The sequence below is a fragment of the Coloeus monedula genome, assembly GCF_965178545.1.
Source record: "Coloeus monedula genome assembly, chromosome: 7".
Lineage (NCBI taxonomy): Eukaryota > Metazoa > Chordata > Aves > Passeriformes > Corvidae > Coloeus > Coloeus monedula.
In genome coordinates this window covers 1,626,121-1,646,669 of record NC_138787.1, presented here as the reverse complement: position 1 = coordinate 1,646,669, position 20,549 = coordinate 1,626,121, and the positions used below count along the sequence as shown (strand labels likewise).

The window sequence follows — 20,549 nt, the reverse complement described above, 5'->3', positions numbered from 1 at the left end:
GCCTAGTCTGGAGACACCAGATCACTGAGAGCTGATCGAGAAAATGAAAATAATTCAGCATTGTAAAATAGGTACTGTGGGGTTGGATAAAACCCAACATATTCCAAGAACCACAGAATGTCCTGAGCTGCAAGGGACCCACAAGGATAATCGAGTCCAGCTCCTGGCCCTGCATAGGATTTGCTGAAGCCACTGGCACAAAGATACAAAACTTGTAAGTAAGATATGCCAATTTACTCAAGGCAGCCAAAACTGTGATGTTACATCCTAGTCCTGAAAGAATTAAAGCATTAAGCCTATAGAACAATAAATGAACAGAAGCAACAAATTCCTAAAAGCAGGAAGGTGAGGAAACCGGACACAATGGAAAGGACCAAAAGGTGAATAAGAAAAAGTCTTATTTTTCCTTTAAAAGGACTTCTTACACATGACATAAACGAGTACTAAAAACATCATTAAAGGAGATGCTCTATGTGCTGATGGGGGACTGGGGCAGGACAACAGGGAAAATTCTGCCTGCTGGGGATGGAAAACTCAGCAGAGGAGCAGCAGTGGATGAAGGAACCAGGCAACAACTCCCACGTAGCTTTTGGGGCAAAAACCACATCTGGGATGCACAGAGAAGGGGGAAAGTCCATCTTTAAAGCAGTCAAGTTTCCTAGAGGAAGTGAGGAAAGTAAGAGGGCATTTCCAGAATTCCTGAGGAGAAAGATGCCCGACGGGACTTCCCCCACGGCTCCTTGGGGATCAGCATCTCGAGCTGCAGCCAGTCAGGATGAAAAAGCAGGAGACAATCCCTTACACCCCCCAGGCTGAAGTCTCTCAGTGTTCCAAGCTCTCTTCTGATTCTTGCAGCTTTTCCAAACCAGGGAGCAGAGGTGAAGGCACTGAAAGCAAGAGAGGGGCTGAAGAGAGATTTCCTACAACGTTCTCAAGTGCCAGAAGAAGCAGCAGCAGAACTGGGAGATGTAAACAAAAGAGATGAAATAACATAATTGAAATGATCATTTTGAGAATCCTAATGGAGAATGGTAACACTGGAGAACAGAGCAGGACAACCTGGGAAGAAATGGCCTCAGTACCCCACATTGGCTTTCCCTGTCTCTGTGGCACCTTGTTCCCAAACCACTGGATGTGTTGGAGATGAGAAGGGTGGCATGGAAATCCTATTTTAAACTGAAAAGAACAGATTTATACCCTAAGAGACTACTTCCCAGATGGACAACATGAAGGATTCCCTAAAATTTTACCTTTTAAATCCTTCATCATTTTATAGCAGCATTTCACACTTTTTGCAGCCGTCTCCTGGATTTCTAAGTGATTTATTTTCCGGGAGTGAGTAACTCCTGAAGAAAAACACAAACCTGTTGGATATTCTGCTCCCCAAAGACACACAAAGAGTTTCTATAAAAGAAGTCCTGCAGGCAATGTTTCTCTTCTCACACACCAAGCCCAGTGGATTTCCAACTTTGTAAATAAAACTCTGAGGTGATTTCAAAATAAGCCACTGGCTGGAACAATGAAAAACACAACCAGAGAAACACTTGGAAACCATATTCATAAAATCACAGACTGGTTCGGGTTGGAAGGGACGCCAAGGATCATCTAATTCCAACTCCTTGCCATGAGCAGGGACACCTTCCACTATCCCAGGCTGCTCCAAGCCCTGTCCAGCCTGGCCTGGGACACTTCCAGGGATCCAGGAGCAGCCACAGCTGCTCTGGGCACCCTGTGCCAGGGCCTCAGCACCCTCCCAAGGAGGCATCTACAATGCTTGTTCTAGAAAAATATTAGATTACTTAGAAACAACCCTGTAAATCCAAAAGAATTGTGATCTATGTGGCAAATGTTGCATCATTTCTCTTTTAGTTCTGGCATTCTAGAAAATCCCCAGAAAGCAGAAGGAGCAGCTAGTTAAGCAATGTAGTCTCTTCTCTAGTCAAGTGTCCAAAATATCACAACAGATTGTCGTACCCCAAATGGCCCCAGTGATAAATAAGATCATTGTATCCTACTATTTAGTGCTTATCCAGAATCAGGTCTCACATACAATTAAATAATGGATGACTAAGTCAAATGCCCTTTGCTTTTGGCAGTTCAATTTACGTGTTTAGACAATCCTGTCGTAGCAAAAAACTGCTTGGAGGCATTGTGCAAACATAAATAGTGCATCACTACTGATATTTGCAACAGGTAGTAAGGAGTGACCCTGTGTGGTAGCCACAGCTGAGCTGCAGCTTCGTAGTGGGCGTTCAGCTCCACACCTTTCCCAGGAATAATGCAAATCTCCTTGAAGAATGACTGCTGACCAGGAAACACAATTCTGGCACTGCTGTCCACATGGATGGACCCTGAGGGGCTGGAGCGGGGCCAGGGCAGGGAACAGAGCTGGGGAGGGGCTGGAGCCCCAGGAGCGGCTGAGGGAGCTGGAAAGGGGCTCAGCCTGGAGCAAAGGAGGCTCAGGGGGGACCTTGTGGCTCTGCACAAGTCCCTGACAGGAGGGGGCAGCCGGGGGGGAAATCGGGCTCTGCTGCCAGGAACAGGGACAGGAGGAGAGGGAACAACCTCAGGCTGGGCCAGGGGAGGTTTAGATTGGATATCAAGGAAAATTTCTTCACTAAAGGGTGTCTAAGGTCCCTCTGTCACAGTGGAATTCATGTAGACCACGCAGACATGGAAACATGGTGCCATTTCAATCTCCTCTCACAGCTGATTTCCAGAAAAGCCAGCTAGTGTGAAAACACACAGATTGCAAGGAATTACAGTCACTGGTAAAACAATTCTTTCCATCTTTACCTTCAAAACTGGAGTTCACCAGTAAGCTCACACTGCTGGGGATTCCTAGCTGGAATTTCCACATCATCAGTTTTTCTGGAGAGGGGCCTGGAGTCTTCCACACAGACAGCAACTACAGCTGTTCTGTTGTGCCAAGGGCTTTTCCAGCTGTTTTTACAACAGTGCAAACTCACACCCAGGCCCAGCTGCAGGTAACCACTCCGCAGGTAATGCAGCCCCCACACAGAAGGCACTGAGGACCAAAGGTGGGACCCACCCGAGCAGCCTCATGGGTTTTGGAACCAGATGATCTCCACTTTCAGGGGCTGGGCAGAGCAAAGAGCCCTCTGGAACTGTTTTTATTGGCACTATTCTTCTGAGATAGTATCTTAAAAATGCCTTCCTGATATGTCAGGTGTGAAGGACAAGCAACTCCTCTAGCACAGGGATGGATTTAGGGAAAAGCAATGCCTATGGGGTTTTGTGAGGGAAAAGGGAACTCACACTACTTTGAAATAAGACTTAGCATGGTCTACAAGCATATCATGCCAAGGAAAACTGTCAAGGGATGGGGGAAAGGGGGAATGAAAGGTGGGATAGACATGCAGAGCACACAGATACTGTACTTTTAAAAAGTAAAGACTATTCCAAGATGCCCTGTGGCCAATAAGAGGCCTTCAATCCACTGAGCAACACTTCTTCTCCTCTAAACAACTCAGTCTACCTCTTGAAGTGTTCCAAAAAGCCAGACAGTGAGCTGTGACTGGAATACTTGAATGCATCAGACAGAATGTAAGTGATGTTGCACCATCCCTCTTGTTGACAGAGTACACAACAGTTCTGTCCATCATGGTCGTGAATGATAATCCTTGGATTTGAGAATGAAATTCTTTCCATGCGTTCTGTGCTGCCCTGAAAGCCAACAGAGGTACCTGAAGTATTTGCAAGGGTTGTTGACTCTGGGTACCAAGGGTTTTCAAGGAAAACCCTCACCTTGACTGACATACACGTTAAAAACTAAGTAGGAAAATTAAGCAGCATCTAGTACAAAGACAAGTGGATTTTGTCTTTGGAATAGGAAGCTTCTTATTGTGTGGAACAGCTCTCCGGAAATACGTAACTACAGATACTCCTGAGAGCATTTTCTGGAAGAGGATCTTACTGAGGCATTTACCACCTCAGACTCCTGGACATGAGGATAGAGAAACACCCATACACACAGACAAGTCTTTCATGGAATCCCAAAATGGTTTGGATCGGAAGAGACCTTAAGGCTGATCTCATTCCAACTCCCTGCCATGGGCACCTTCCACTAGACCAGACTGCTCCAAGCCCTGTCCAACCTGGCAAACTGAAACCACAAAAGCCCTGGATGGTGCTAAGCCTTAGAATTCCCCCCAAGGTATGCTAAGGACTAGGATGGGTAAGGTGACACTTGATACTTCTTTTTTTCCTTTCTCTAAAGCCTAAGCTTTCGACTGCAGAGTCATCTGGAGAGTTTGCAGGAGTTCGATCCCCAGGATGATCCAACCAGAGATGGAACAATATCCGACTTGATCTGAAGTGCTGTGTGTAACCACTGCCTCTGAAGGCCTCTGCTCCTGTGGAGAATGCAAGTGGCAGGGCACTGCACCGATAACGGGTTCAATTCATGGAGGAAATCTTCAGAGAAACATCATTACGCCAAGAGAGATGTTCCAAAGGGCAAGACACCAGCCAGTCTTCCAGCCAAGATCAGAGATGGCAAATCTTGCCCCAGATCATCTTAAACTTGGAATTGCAGTTGCAAAGTTCTTTTAAGTCTGGGATAAGGATTCAGCTTCCTTCCCTTAAACAAGGTCATACTGCCTTCAAGTGTAGCACAAAGGAGATACGACATGAAACAGATTTCTGGCCTCTACTTTTAGGCATGACATCAGTCTCAGAAGAGAGACATCTTTGCCTGGTGATGCAACTGCCCTTTTAGGTAATTATGACACCTGGCAAAGGCAGTAAAGAACATTATTTCACTTTTATTGAAACAGAATCTAGGGAGCCTTATCACAAAAGCTACCCTGCCTTGATTTTCCCAAACAGTTCTTATCACTGGCAAGAAGTTTACCGCATAGGTGATGTACTGGTCTACAGTTTGGTGTTTGCTGTTGACCTTCCTCCTAGGCTTGGGTAGGAAACCAGTGAGCCCCCAGATATTTGATGCCCTTAATCAAAAGAAGCTTCATTAACAAGAAATGCCCTCAGAGAGGGCAAGTTCCAAAGTCTTATGGCCACGAACTGGTCAGAGACAGAGCGGCTGAGGAAATGTGGCCAATGTCACACGGCAAGAAAGAGGAGAACCTCTCCCATATGAGAACTTGTACTTCACCACAAGGTGCCAGGGTTCTTCTGAAGAGCAATGCACCTCACTCAGCACCTGCTTTAGAAAGGGGGGTCTGAGCTCCAGCATTCTCTTTAGGCTCATCAGCAAAAACCACAGCCACAGTATGAGGATGTATCGGGACTCAGCTTGAAGCAGAGTAACTCATAGCAAAGAACTTTTAAGACTAAACTGGCACCTGCATCTCTAGGGTTGTAACCCAGTGGTAGAAGTTACTCCTTTCTGCCAAAAACCAGGCACTCGGTGCGGGATAGAGGTCCAGAGTTAAAACAGATCCTCACGTGGGTGGCTCAAGATTGCAAAATAACCTCAGAAGACATTGGCATATTACTGAGTTTAGAGTGAAAACCACACCAGAGTGGCTGTGGGTATTTGATATCATTCAGTTTACATCCATCCCAACTGGGGGTATGCCCAGAGATTATCACTTGACACTAGAAAACAAAGACACTGAGGAAGGGCATCACGAGGGAGACACAGGGGAGCGTGCAACACACACGGGTAAAACTTGTGCTAGTCAGAAAATTTTGGTATTAACCATATGTAGTGGGTTGAACCTGAGTTGATGGACACCATATGCTTCTAAAAATACCATCAAGTGAAAATTCCAGCACTCTAACCACTGGGATACACCAGCTCAGCACAGCTGAGGGACAGTAACCATCAAAAACACAGCAAGGGGATGTTAAACCACAGCACAGCAAACCCTGCAACTGTCATGACTGGTCTACTCAGACCTGCAGGCTGCTGGGTACCAATGAGAATGATCAAAGCAGGCTTATCAGTCCAAGCAGGCTTTAAAGCCAAATTATTCTGCTTTACTATTTTGTTTCCTGAAATGAAGTCAAGCCAATCTAAAAAACCAAAAATTCAGATATTGCTTCAAACTACAGATCACTGACAGCATTAAGAAAATGGCAACTACCTCTCGAGCAGCAAAGAGAGCACTTGAAATGGCATGAAATACATCAGATGAAAAGCAGCTTATCAGTTCCTCTTTCAAGCATTTATTTTATCTGTACCTGGCTGATATGTACGGCAGAAACCTGGGCAGAACACACGGAGGAGTGGCTCGGAGAGTTGGGCAGAGATTTGCAGGGTCCAATTGAGAGCTGCTGTTTCTTCTTGGTGGAAACGATCTTCTGGGCAACTAAAGGGAAACAAAACATCCAGGCAGGTAAGGCAGAGCACATGTGGAAAGCAGGGTATGGCAGGAAAACACAGAATGAACAAGACACAAACAGAGGGTTCCACCACCAAAGCCTGCTCCAAAAGTTGAGAGTATTACACGGAAGACAAATGATGCTGGTTTTCCATGATGCTCCATGTGAGACTCCAGCACGGTTCTCTACACGGAGGATGTGACTCCAGAACTCTCACTCCACCAGGTGAGCACCAGAGGACTCGGGGAAAAAGTTACGAAAAGCAAGAGCAGGAATTCTGTACTAAGTCCCCTCTGTGCTTACACCACCACACTAACAAAGCTTATGGTAGGAAACATTTTCCATTCTTTTTTGGGATGTTCTCCTGGCAGGCAGAAGACACCCAGTCTCTGCTGCCAAGGAATAAGATGGACTGTCCTTAATTACCAGCCATCGCACCAGGGCAATCCATTTTGGAACCCAAACCAAAGATAATTGGAATATTGGAACTGATAAATGGTTCCTGACATAGAATGAATACCTGGATTGGTGGTGCCACACACCACATCCCAGCGAAATTATTTATGGAAAGAAGCTGTATCATGATTTCTAGTTTTAGCTTTTATTCCTTAGCAGCAGCACAGCTGGAAAAATGCCTAATTTGTTTTGCAATTTATTAAGACATTTTCTTCAGCACTGAAGGAAAAGCAGCATTTATCAAATGGATACAGGGATCAGAGTCATTAACATCTCTAGACACAGCTTGGCAGACCCATAATAAAAAAAATCAAACAGAACTGATGTGAAATGCAGCAACTTCCAAACCCCTTCTACAATTTTTCAATTTAAACAAGTCAAACTATTTCAGGAATTCATCCCATCACACACTGGAGCTTGAGTTCTTGCTGCTAATTCAGCTAAAGCCTTTGGAAAGTGCTCTTTTTATATGTCACAAATACATAAAAATAAAATTTGTTGCTACCTTTTGAGTCACAAATTAAAAACTAATCAAAATTCAGTCTTTAGAAACAGATATCTGCGTAGTGCTAATCAAAAATACCACTAACTAAATTTAGCTTCCTTGCATGCAGTTTTCTTCCTGAAGGGAAGCACCTCATGAAACTTGTGCCAAGGAGCCTGCAATCACCTGCAAAGCCTCCACCAAAACCAGTGACAATTATTGGCATCTCCTTAAGAAGTACCCCAGAAACTTGATGGAATTAAGCCAACAGAATCCAGGCTGTCTTGTTCAGAAAACATAAAAAGATAATTACGTAAATTCCAAGATTGTTTTCCCTCACTACCTTATAGCACAGGCAGGGATGGTGTAAGCATAGTTTCTTCTCAGATGAATGCAATTTTAATAACAAACTGGTCTGTGGCTTATGTTTTTCATGCAAATGAATGATGGCATAACCATGATTTAGTGAGAATACATTGTATAAAGAATAGCTCATATATATGAAGAAGCAGCTTCATTAGTTACATCCCACCTCCAATAGGCCTCTTATCATCCTGAAAGGATGGTATCAATTAATTTCTCTTCCCCATGCATATTGATCATAACCTTCATCAGCTAATCATGTTTAAATTAAAGGGGAATATCGTAGCACTCTGTCATTTCAGACCCATTGGGTTATTGATCTGGAGCCTGGGAAGCCATATATTAAAATATTTTAAAACACATTAGTGAGTGAAGAGAGCAAACCAAAGGTCAGATTTTAGCATATGCACATGGATTTGTCTTCATCGTATGTGGAAAAGACCTAAATTAAGACCAAAACTGAACAAAAACCACACATGAATGAAAACTACCTCGTCTGCAAAAGCTCCTGCTCTCACACGGGAGAGATAATTAGCCAAGGAAAATATTTACCTCTTCCCTTCAATGTGAACACAGGGGTGTTGGTAGCATCACATCAACACGCACAGCATGGTCTGGGCAAGGGAGGGGAAGGAACAGGGGAAAGAAACTCAAGACAGTCTGAACTCACCGACTCAAATGCACAACCTGAACATGAGCAAAGAACAGGCTGCTCCAAGCCCCAGTGTCCAGCCTGGCTTTGGACACTGCCAGGGATGCAGGGGCAGCCACAGCTGCTCTGGGCACCCTGTGCCAGGGCCTGCCCACCCTCACAGGGAACAATTCCTGCCCAATATCCCATCCATCCCTGCCCTCTGGCACTGGGAAGCCATTCCCTGTGTCCTGTCCCTCCATGCCTTGTCCCCAGTCCCTCTGCAGCTCTCCCGGAGCCCCTCTAGGCCCTGCAAGGGGCTCTGAGCTCTCCCTGGAGCCTTCTCTTCTCCAAGTGAACAGCCCCAGCTCTCCCAGCCTGGCTCCAGTCTCAGAAACATCTCCATGGCCTCCTCTGGACTCATTCCAGCAACTCCACATCCTTCTTATGCTGGGGGGGCCCCAAACTGGACACAGGTAGGGTCAAAATAGACCATTCTTCACCTCAAATGTCTTAGCTCCTCACTCCATCAGAACAATGACATCCTATAAAGAGAATTAAAAATTCAAGAAAGCAGAAATGTTTCTGCCCCAAGCCTTCAGGTTCTGCCTCATTCCAAAGCTGCTTCTGAACACAACATTGGAATTTAATACTTGCCGAAAAATATTTCTAAAACAGATGAATACTGACTTAATCTATAGCAGATATCAAAAATAATCCAGAGTGAGAAGCATTTCAACTATTTTTAAAAACCAATTGAATTGTCTGTACTTTTACAGATTCCATTAAGCTATCAATTTGGGACAGATTTTATTGTAATGTATCAGTAGTATGAAAAGCTAAACAAAATTTATGTGCAAAGTCAAGACCTCTTCTGCAAATAAATGGGGATATGCCATGGATACTTAGAGCTGTAAACAAGGAGAATTGATATTTAGCAAATATTTGGTCTTGGGGGGAGACCGACGCTCATTTTTTATACGTTTAAATTTAATTCCACGAACCAGAATGACTGGGAGTTGTGTTTTGCTTTAAGGCATTGATAATTAAAAGCATGTGAAATTCCCGCTTCAAGTTGGGAGGGAAAGCTCTTGGCTTGAATGCCTCTTCTTCCATGCCTGACCTAGCGCACCACAACAAAATTAACCTTCCCACCCCCTGCTACTTTCATCTCAAACGCTACTTTTTGTTAGTCAAAACCCACTCATTCCTCAGCATCTCCCGCTCCCTCCCTGCCTGGATGGCTCGCAGGGAGCCCTGAGCAGGAGAGCTCAGCGCTCTGGCAGCCTCGGAGCTGCACAGCGATGTTTCCAGGCTCCAGCTCCGCGGATCTCCGCGCAAACCACCGCGTTTTCCATCTGCGCACGGAAAAAGGGACCGCACGCTCGTCTTCCCCGAGCAAAGCCCTCCCGTTCTGCTCTGGGGCCTGACGAGCAGAGGACTGAATTCCCTCATGGGAGGACGAGCAGGGCACCTCCTCTCCCCGACACCCAGAGCTGTGCCTCCATAATGAACCCACTCCTCTTTGTGCTCCGTTTGGGAGCTCGTCCCCATTAGGAATGCTGTTGCCAGAGGAACTGCACTGACAGAGTTGTCTTGCCCTGGTTCAAAGGACTGTTCACACGTCAGCTCCTCCTCGACCTCATTAGCGCAGCTCCATCCAAGGACAAGGACAAGAAAGGCAGAGTCCTGGGGGGAAAATACTTCCTAGGAGAAGTTCAAGGCACAAGGTGAGAGTCTTACCAGCTCCGCATCTTGGAAAACTGGAAACACTCTGCAGTGCCCAAGAGATGACCTGAGGCAAATCTCATCTAGGCTGAGACCTGATCTCTCCCTGCTCCTAAGATGGATCTTAGAAAACATCCAAAGGTATCAACAATCTGATCACTTTTCATTCCCAAAAGGCAGGGAACACAGATTTTCCTGTGCTCTTTGCTTCGACCAAGGAAAGCCTGGATTATTAAAGGGGAAGACTCCAAGCATACAAGATCCTTAACATCTGGTGTTATTTCTCTTCTCAGTGATCACAGTACAGGAGTGCTGCATATTTAGGAGATGCAAACTCTCTTCTCCAATTACCACTAATTTCAATCACAACTGGTTTCTCATAAAAACCTGTTCAAGAGCATTTATCTCCACTGTGTGTCCGAGAAAGCACTAGGTTCAGTTAAAACCTGCCACTTTGTGCAGAAGATGAGAGCGCAGGAAATTTCCCTCCACTTATGGACAGAAAATGGCTTTCAGTTGAAGCTGGAAGGCTCATGGCTGGGTGAAAACCAACAGCAGGGATAAACACTTGTGAATACCCATTTTAACTACTGGGGGGGGGAAGAAATGCAAAACTGGGAGTTACACAGTATTTGCTTTTACCTTCAAGAATACAAGTAGAAAAGTTAAGATATACAGCAGCTTCCATTTTTACAGCAGCTGCCTTTTAGCTTAATATTCCATGTTTACAGTATGAGTTCAATAAAAGTAAATTTATTCCACAATTACATATTGCAGGAGAGGCAGTAATAACTATCAGAGCAAGCCCTAACCACAAACGCTTCCAAATGGGAAACATTAATGTAAGTAGCCACTATTAAGGCCATTGTGCCTGTTATTTTAAATTCAATCCATTTTCTAGGCTTAACAACCTTTACACTCCTCTGTTTAAAAGGAGAGCTCGGCACTGCACGTGTCAGGTGTAATAGAGAAACGAGTGCTGGACAACTGTAATGTTGGGGTTTGGAAATGGCAATTTATCCAGCTAATTCCTGGCCACACGCAGCCAGAAATGTCTTAAGTTACTCTGCCCTGAAGAAGCAGTGCCACTGTAAAGCCTCACCTGCAGAGAGGAGTTCTTGCTCTGCACTGAGCACAAATCCACTCCATGCTCTGACAGCCTGTGGTGGAACTTGCTGGGAGAAACTTCAATTTCACTCTACAGCACGACCAGAAAACAAAAGTCAAACCGACCAAAAAAGTATAAATCTCTACTGCAAGGGACCAAAAGCATTAGGAAGTTTTACAGGACAAAGTGCTTGGTTAACAAATCTTTGCTTCTTATACCTTGTCTTACAAGATATGAAAATACAGCTGCAAATCAGGCTCAGTATTAAATATCTTTAATCAATGCCAACATATATTTTTTCCTCCACAGGTAACTATAATTAACACTGCACATCACTTATTCCCAACTTCCATGCAAATCACCGCCTTCCAAGACTAGGCAAGCAAATATGCCAATAAATCCACTGGAAACAATCTGGCATCTGAAGGAATTTAAAAAATAAACCTGTGTTTTCTTCACTACTTGAACTGTGCTGCAAGTAGAAGCATGTGGCTCAAGGATTTAAGGCAAACATTGTGCCAGACACACAGGTAAAGCCTTCTGCACATGGATTTACCTCACCAGTACCTCGTGGAGCTCTGCTGATCTCTCCATGAGGACAGAATTAAGTAATAAATCTTGTTACATCCCACACAGAGGTATGATTTTAAATGCAAAGGTTAAAAAATGTTGAAACAAGAAAAAAAGTCAAACTAAAAAGATTCAAAGAGAATGTAGTCAAATTGATGTGCTTTGTAAAATGCCCATAAAGGAAGCAACTGAGTTGTTAATTACCCTTTAAGAATAACATTCTTAAGGATAACATAATTGTATATATTTAATTCTGTGTCAAAACACAGAATCACCTTTTAATCATATCAAGACAGATTAAATAACAGAAAATGATATGATACTTAAGGATTTTACAACCTTAGCGACAAATTTCACACTCCCATTTTGAAGCAGCTCCATGGAAAGCCCATTCTGGGGCATCCAATGAGAACATTTCTGCTTTCTGAAGATTCATGCACACCCAATGAACTCACTAAAGGAGCACAAAAAAGGACACAAAGTGCTAGAAAGCTGCTGGTTACGCTAGTGCATCTCAGACACATCCATCCCTCCAGAAAGAAATAAACTTATGCACATTTAGTGAATCAAATTCAACTCGTGCCTCATCCAGCTGGTTCTATTAACTCAACTTGAAGAAAAAGCTCACCAAAAAGCCACAATAATCAATGGTTTTCTTTTTTAAGCTGCCAAAACGAATTAAAATTGTTACCTAACAACTCAAAGTCTGAAGTCAGAGCAGCAACCACACCTTGAGATGACACAGCTACATCCAGACAGGGCACAGCTGGTCCCAAAACAAGGGCCATGATTCTTGGGATATCTAAGAAAAAAGTTATATTCACCTAATACTTTGAACAAATGGCACTTTTCCCACATTAAATACGGGTATTATTCCTCAATATGTGAGTATTCTCCTCAGAAAAAAAACCAGAGAGACATCAGGTTTATTACAGCAACACACACAAAGTACACAAACACATCAGTACTTCTGAAGCACAACTTATCTATGCTGCTCACCAAAATCAAGCCAGAGAATGTTCTTGTACTTTAAAGAAAAACCTCCCTCAAAACAAACCACCAAGGACCTAAGTAAAATTAAATAAACCACCTCAGCCCATGAGCTCCATTGTCCACTGAGCCATCAAAATCCACCTCTCAGGCACACAAATGCCTGTTGGAAAAAAGAGTTAAACTCTGTGTTACCAACATCACTGCTTCAGTGCAGGTGGAGTAACTCCTGCTCCCAAAACACCCTCCTCAAATCCAGCAGCAGATAGGAAGCCATCTCCTCCACCACTACAGGCTAAAATTCCTTTGGGTTTGTGGGTTTATGCACATTCAGCTGTCACAAAAGCAGCTCCCTGCCCGAGCAGAAGCATCATAGAGCATTTCACATAAATCTCCCAAAACACATAAGCCCCCCCTTTGCACTTTAATCATTTGCTAACAGTTACAATAAGATTGTATTAAAAATTTAAACTGCCCTACTTAATGCAATTTACCTTCAAAGGTCCATTTCCAGAGAATGAAGTCGAATGATATAAACGTCGAACACTTGATCAGATTTATGGCGCCCAAGAATATTTCTCTTGATACGGATCTGACGAGTGAAGGCTAATGGCTTTAGTTTTATTACTTTTTAAGCACTTAATGGGAAAATTTAGACATTTTCACAAGACTAAGCTCCAGCAAGAATGGTGCATTTACAGGATGACAGCAGAGGAGAAAGCTGCGTGCTCTCCGTGGAGATGACCGGTTAAACAGCGTTATTAAGCGAGAGATTAATGCCAAGTATTTATCCAGATAATTTGTCACACAACAGTTAGGCCTGAGTGCCTCTCAGCCAAACAGCAGAGAGCAGCACAAAGTGCTGACTCTACAGCCGAGCTTCCACGTGGAACTGGAGCCAAAATCCTAGGGCAAGACAACTGAAGTCATACTGAGACTGCAAAAGCAGGAGCTGAGTGATACTGCCATGGGTGCAGATCAACCAGTGCCTGCAGGGAGTTAGGGAATACACCCTGCATTCATTGAGGGATCCCACCTCTTCATCCCAACCACGTTCTCCACAAACACAAAAACTACTGCCAAAATGCTACAAAGCAATAGTCACACTTGTCCAAAAAGAGGGTTTTTTTTTCTTTTTTAATTTTTTTTTTTTTTAACTGAAAGACAGCTGGGAGTCCTCCGATTTCAATTAATGTCGAGGTACTCGGCCAATCAGTCACCAAGTGCTATAAATTCCCTCTGTTTCTCATTAGTTACACTATTGCACAGCTTAAATCTAAACATACCTTTCTGGGAGACTGTAAATTACCAGCCCTAAGACACAAGCAAGTGCATCAGCCATCAGGAGGGGCATAAATGATGGGAGCGAGACGATTGTACGTGCGCTCAACTCCGGCTGATTTACTCCCCACGAGGGCTTTTTTCACACAAAAGTAGCACCAGCAGAAGTGCCACCAGCAGCACTCCATCTCCTGGAGTTTGCATATCTGACTTGAGACCAGTAATGACCTGTCTCTATTAACATTAACAAGTTTTATGCCTGAAATCCAATTTTCTATGGAAAAAAATATTTCTTCAGCATCTGCCAATAATGTTCCTTCATTAAGTGCAGATAGAGCTTGAAGAAAAACAAACCTCTGCCTTAATTTAAAATTGGTTCTGTGATTCTGAAAGCCTTTTCAAAGGTGAGACACTGCAGAAGGTGCCTGACACAGCAGGATCTTGTGTTGAAACCACAAGGAACACGCGTTCACAACATTTATTAACAAAACCATTCAATTTTTAGTCATGTACCAGCTTTAGAATAATTCTTGAACTAAACGTGATAAGCCAGCACTCCAAAGAGGTTCCTGAGGGAATGCACTTGTCACAGATGACATATGTTCCAAATAATGCTCAAAAAAAAGTCTTCTATCAGAGTTACAATTTATTCAAAAATTTAATCTGAAGTTTTGGAAGTTACAGGAAACTTTCAGTCAAGGGCTATAAATCAGCAGCCAAAACAAAAATGAGGAGAAAAATCAAAGCAAACCAAACAACAGCAAACTGTGAGCAATTATCAGCAGATAATGAAGTGAAGTCACACGTGGAGACTGTTAGGGGACCCATAAAGAATCATTTAGGTTGGAAAAGCCCTCTCAAATCATCACATCCAACCATCACCCCAGCACTGCCAAGGCCACCACGAACCACGTCCCCAGGTGCCACATCTAGAAGTGGAAGAGTCCCCCAGTCTCCCTAATCCCTTAACAAAACCTGTTGAGCCCCTGTGTGCAAGAGTCACATTTAATTTTCATCACTGAGGCAGCCCATGCAGTCCCATCCACTTGCCAACTAATTTTCCTTCCTGATTTTAGCTTACTTCCTAACCAAAATGCAGGATGCATTGCTGAAACAAGTCCACGTGGACCCCAGACTGGTAACCCCTGGAAAGACCAAACTAAAGAAATATACAGGAATATACAAAGAGAAGCTATTCAAAAAGTGGCTCTATGTTCTACAGACTCATCTCTTGTACAATACAAGTGCTGGATTTGCCCTTTTCCACAAAACATTGGCCAGATCCTGCAGCAGGCAGGACCTGGCCTTGCTGCTTCTGGCTCACACACAACTCCACCAACTAAGGAAAACAAAGGGGAAGTTTGATGCAGAGAACAACAGTCTGTACTAAAGACCACACTACCCCAGGAATTGAGGCATCAATAACGTAACCATACAAACAGGACAACAAGCTTCAAGGGATACTTTTATCCTTGGCAAAGGACTTGGGATGCCCTGATGCCCACAGCTATGCTGGCCCAATACCCTGACTTGGGGCCACCCAGCCACCAGCAGCCTCCATGACTGACAACAAATAAAGTTGCTCACAGAGGCAACTTGATGTTTGAGCCTGGCCAACAACCAACCCAACACCATCCTCTCTGAAAACGAAATGAAATGAGGAGTTTACAGATAAAATTCACTTTGCATTGACATTTGATGAAAATCACACAACATGATCGGTGCAAACACTTTTCTTCTACAAGGGAAGAGGCAGAAGTTACAGATTTGGTGGGCACAAGTTGCCTTGTGCAGCACCAGGGACTCACCACCTCATCAGACCAAACCTCAACTGCAAAATTAATTACATGCAATTAAAGACTCTCTGCTTTATAGAGAATGAGAAAGAAAAACCACATCTTATAAGCTCTACAGCAGCACTGGAAGTTTGCTGGTGTAGGAATTCCGAGGCGAATGCCACCACTGTGCCTCACTCCACACACCACCCCCACGCATCCAGGGAGGCTTTTAAAGGCTGAATACACAATGCTAATCCCAGCGAAGCAAACAGCTCAATGGGATTTGCATATGCATACGGATTAGCTGAAAGGCAACGATTTGCAATGCATTTCGGAAATGGCTTTTGAAGAACCAGCTATGCTAATAATCAACTTTGATGTTGAAAACGTGTTTGTTACACAACAGAGAAGGCTACAAAAGGATTATGTTTATTACACCAGTTTTAAACGTTTGATAGCTCAGACAAAAGCATCTCTTCATTATAAGGGGGCAAAGCGGGCTCTTGGCTTTAATAAATGTTCCTAAACACACCCAGAACAGAATGAAGTTACAGAATGGGCATTTTCCCTTCCCTTTCTGTCTTCAGACAACACATCTCGTGGGCTAGCTCTTAATCTCCCATTCATCAATATTAAGCCAGCAAAGCCATTTTTTTGCTAGCAAATTTTCAGAGAAATCCACAAAGGACTGTTAAAACCAATGACCAAGGGAAGACGTACTGAGGATAACTGGAAAATAAAAAAAAATTGAGCTTTAGACATTTCATGTTGCCCTCTGTACGTGAGGGCTTGCTGGAGAAGCTGTACAGAACACAGCGTAAAGCAGGAGAGGAGGGCTTTAAGATTTGTCAATAAAAAATTAAGAAGAAAAATCAGAGAGTAAATGACCAAACCGTAACCATAGAAGCATAACAAAAAGCATAGCAGTAGGAAGAAAGACAAAGATATGCTGGGCAAGGCAGAGCATCCCCCAAAATGCAGCAAACGAGGCACGCTTTAGACAGAGCACTCAGAAATAAAACAGACACGAGGAAGCAAGGGTGTTGCTGCAATAAAGCAAATATAAACTGCCACTTTGTGGAGGCCATGCTCTGCTGAAGCCCTTCCTGGCCCTTGCCTAACCTTGTGGTCAGCTCCTCTACAGCATCATTTTGCAGCTGCTAAAGAATCCTCACTCTAACAGGTAGCACCAAGCAGTATTTCACTTCATTCGTTGTTAAACCCTCCCCTCTGGACACAGCCCGGGGCTGAGCCCTGCTAGCAGCTGTCAGTCTGCTGTTCAGGTCGCTTGGCTCAAAAAGAACCACAGAAATTGTCACTGCTCTTTTCAGCTTCTGCCACCAGCTCCGCCAGGAGCTGCAGCATGACAACGTTTCTTTATGACTTATTTCTGTTCTGCTTTTCCTGGTATCTCTACTGAGAAGGGCAGAGATTTGAAAAATCAGGAATTTTCAAGCTTTCTCCTTTCCAGAATTTTTCGCTTCTGTTTCTGTTTTTAAGGGAAAACAATTCCTACTTACTTGCTAGACACTCCACAAATGTGTTTATAACGCTTTGTCTCCCAAGCACAACACACACAAGTCTATCAAACAGACCAATTCTGCCTCTTACTCGCAGTTCTACCGTGGAAAAAAAAGCAATTTACCCCCAAACCACCAGCTTGCTTCCTGCACCAGGATTTCAATCAGAGTTTGAATTAAAGAATATTACTTTACTGGACTAATTCTGAATCATCAGTACTGAAAACCTGAATTCTTTTACATTTTGATGAGATGTATCAATGTTCCTGCTGCCATTTAATGAAGAATTTCTCTATATTGAACTTGGTCTTGCATTTATTGTACTCTCCAAAAAATTTAACAGCTGTCACCTATTGCATAAAATCAGCAGTTCTGCTCTAGGTTTTAAGTAACCTGCCTTACTGCATACACTTCAAATGAAGACTTAGAGAAAGTGCCATAAAATAACCGCTATAAAATTAAAAGTCACACAAAAAGTTCTGCAAGAGATTATGGTTTTCTACAAGTCATCTACTGAATGACACACCACAGCTAAAATCAAAACCTCCCTGGAACTTTTACTGGCATTACATCATTCGACTCCTCTGCGCTAATGATAGCGCTTCTCAAATGCTGTACCCTGGACTACAGCTCCTCACCCCATCGTTTGATTCCAAGAATGAGGAAAAATGGATGCAGACAAGTCACTGGAAAATCGGTTTTCTTTCCTTCACACATTTGTCAATCCAGGTTGAAGAAACCTGATGGAGCAACAGCAGTCTCAAAGTCCCCAAAGCCCGCAAAGCTGGTGCGATTTTCACAAAAAATTGGCAAAAAGGCAAAGTCTGTGCCCACCAAACAGCGTGGCAGTGACACCAAGCACGAGGGGAACTGCACAGAGACCTCCTAAGTCCTCAGGGACACTGGGAAAAAAATCTTGAACTGTAACGTGTAAAGTGTGAAATTCAATTAATCAGTCTGAAAACATAAATCCAAGTATTTGGATCCATTTCCAGCCCAATCCTACTGATGCCAACTGCTCCCCAGGATGAAGGCTTCTTCATACCTGGTTCACCAATTCATACAGCTCATTTCAAGCCTTTCTACGTTATACAGATATCAGATAGCGGATTATTTTTCTCCTACTAATTAACACGGGGCCCTTCCTACAACAATGTGAAGTCTGATTTATGACACCAGAACTTGCCAGCTGTGGGAATGGGGCTGAGAGATTACCTGGAAACCAGAAGAAACGTCTGTGCAAACAAAAACGGCCACCAAAAAAGAAAAGAATGGTGGCATGGAATGTTTATTTCCAAACTAAACCTTGTAATTTATTAATGGCCCGTAAGAGTTACAGGCAGGCAGGAAGGGTAAAGTAAATCTAAGGGCAAAGCATGAGCAAGGGCGAAGCTGAAGTTCAGAACAAAACACACAGAGAAACACTTCACAAGACAAGGGTGACCAGATTTGTGTATTTATGTATCTTTTATTTCCAGCCGACTTTGGCGGCCGAGGCGTTTGAACGTCCCGGCGCGGGGACACAAAGCCCCGAGCGGCTCCCGGCGCCGCCGCCATCGCGGGCCCCTCACGCCGCGGCTCCGGCGCCCCCTGGCGGCCGCTCCCGCCGCGCTCCGTTATTCCCAGGGAAACGGGGCGTGGATTAAAGATCAAAACGTTAAATTTACCTTAAAATCAACGCCTTAAACCGAACTTAACATTGAAACGACTTTAAATGAACACGGGGGCTTAAAACGAACGCGACTCGAGCATTTGTTGCTCCAGACTAAGCCGTAATATCGAGGAAAAGAAATTGACTACCTCCTGTCTCTTCCTCATTTTAAAAAAAACCCCAAACAAACCAGGAAAATACAACTATCGGGACCCAACCAGCAAAAATATTGATTCCCCAGCGGTTTTGAAGCCTGGGGGAGGGGGGGTGCTGCCATAGAGTTCGCAGGCTGATCCAGCCCCAGTGTGATCAGCCTGAGCGCTCAGAGAAGCTCATCCCTGCAGACGCCCCGTTCCTGGAGGTCTCAGCCCAAATCCAAGGAATTCCCAGAGCCAAAGGAACTGCTGCCTCGTTCTGCCCCGCACTGGGAATTCCCAGAGCCAAAGAACTGCTGCCTCGTTCTGCCCCACACTGGGAATTCCTGGATCCGAAGGAACTGCTGCCTCATTCTGCCCCGCACTGGGGTCCCAGCCCAGCCCCCTGCTCCCCAAGCACAGAATCCCTCCGGCCACATCCAGTGCCTGAGTGAACGCAGGCTCTTCCCAAAACAGCTGTCGGGATGGCACCGAGATTTTATTTACTTCCCATTAGGCTGATTAACATTTCCTAATGAAAACACATCTATAAAAGCTGACTTGATAATGCTGATGGCAAGTGACAGCCCTTCCCCTCAAGCTGGCGTCACCAGGATTAATTTGTCATCTTCCATCCCTTAATAGAGAAATGGTGCTTTGAAGTTCTCAGACACCTTTTTTCAACACCGCATCAGAAATATTACTTGTATCTGGAAATAAAATACTTCTGGTAAATTATTTTACCCAGAGCAGATACAATCTTTAATAAAAGACTAGTTAATTTGCAAATAAAGCAACCAAAAATAATGGCACCAGAGCAAAGTGCAAATTGTGAGGCAGCAGTGGTCTCTGCCATCACATACCGCAACTCCTACCTCAGTATTCACAGGTTTACTGCTATTTTGGACAAGTTTTGTTCAAAATCTGGGTGTTACAGCCATCCAGACGAGGTAAAACCTCCTTGGTTGAACTCTTAAGCTACAGAGACAGATTCAACTCTGAATCCAAGTTAGACTCAAATCCTTTTGTTTCACACCCCGTGATGCTGATGGTAGAATTTTATCCTCTAAATATCTGAACATTTTCTCCTTTGTGATGTCAGAGAATTGCCTGGCCCACAGTTAAATGGGTCAGAGAAAACCCAAACGTAAAGCAGGGCAAGATGTGTAGTTATGAATACACTGTGAACAGAAATAAAAGCAATTCTCACGCATTAATGGTACATCAAGCTAATTCAAGAAGGATAAAATCATTAAAAAGGCATCCTGGGGCAGTACACAGTCATTACAATACTGTGCTGACAAAAAATATTAAAATAATCATTTCCAGTGTCATTGATAGAATCTGTTCTGATAAGCAGGGGAAAAAAAAAATCTCTAATTCCTAATTGGGAAATATGAAGCAAAATAGATCTTATTAGCATTTATCTCATCTTTAAAATGCAATTCCCCTGTTCAACTATTCAGAATACCAAAAACTAAGAAAGGATTTGTAATCCTCCACTGTGGGGCACATTATTAAGCTAAGCCCCTGAAACATGGAA

The 20,549-nt window shown here is 43.8% G+C and overlaps 1 protein-coding gene across 5 annotated transcripts in view; it reads right to left on the bottom strand.

Moving 5' to 3' along the window:
* The window catches only part of AGAP1 (ArfGAP with GTPase domain, ankyrin repeat and PH domain 1), a 306,992-nt gene that overhangs the window by 161,376 nt on the left and 125,067 nt on the right, over positions 1-20,549 (bottom strand). For all 5 annotated transcript variants that reach the window (XM_082285201.1, XM_082285204.1, XM_082285202.1 and 2 more), the window contains one exon: positions 6,172-6,299. In XM_082285201.1, coding sequence (XP_082141327.1) covers positions 6,172-6,299 — 128 coding nt within the window. The remainder of the gene's footprint in view (positions 1-6,171; positions 6,300-20,549) is intronic.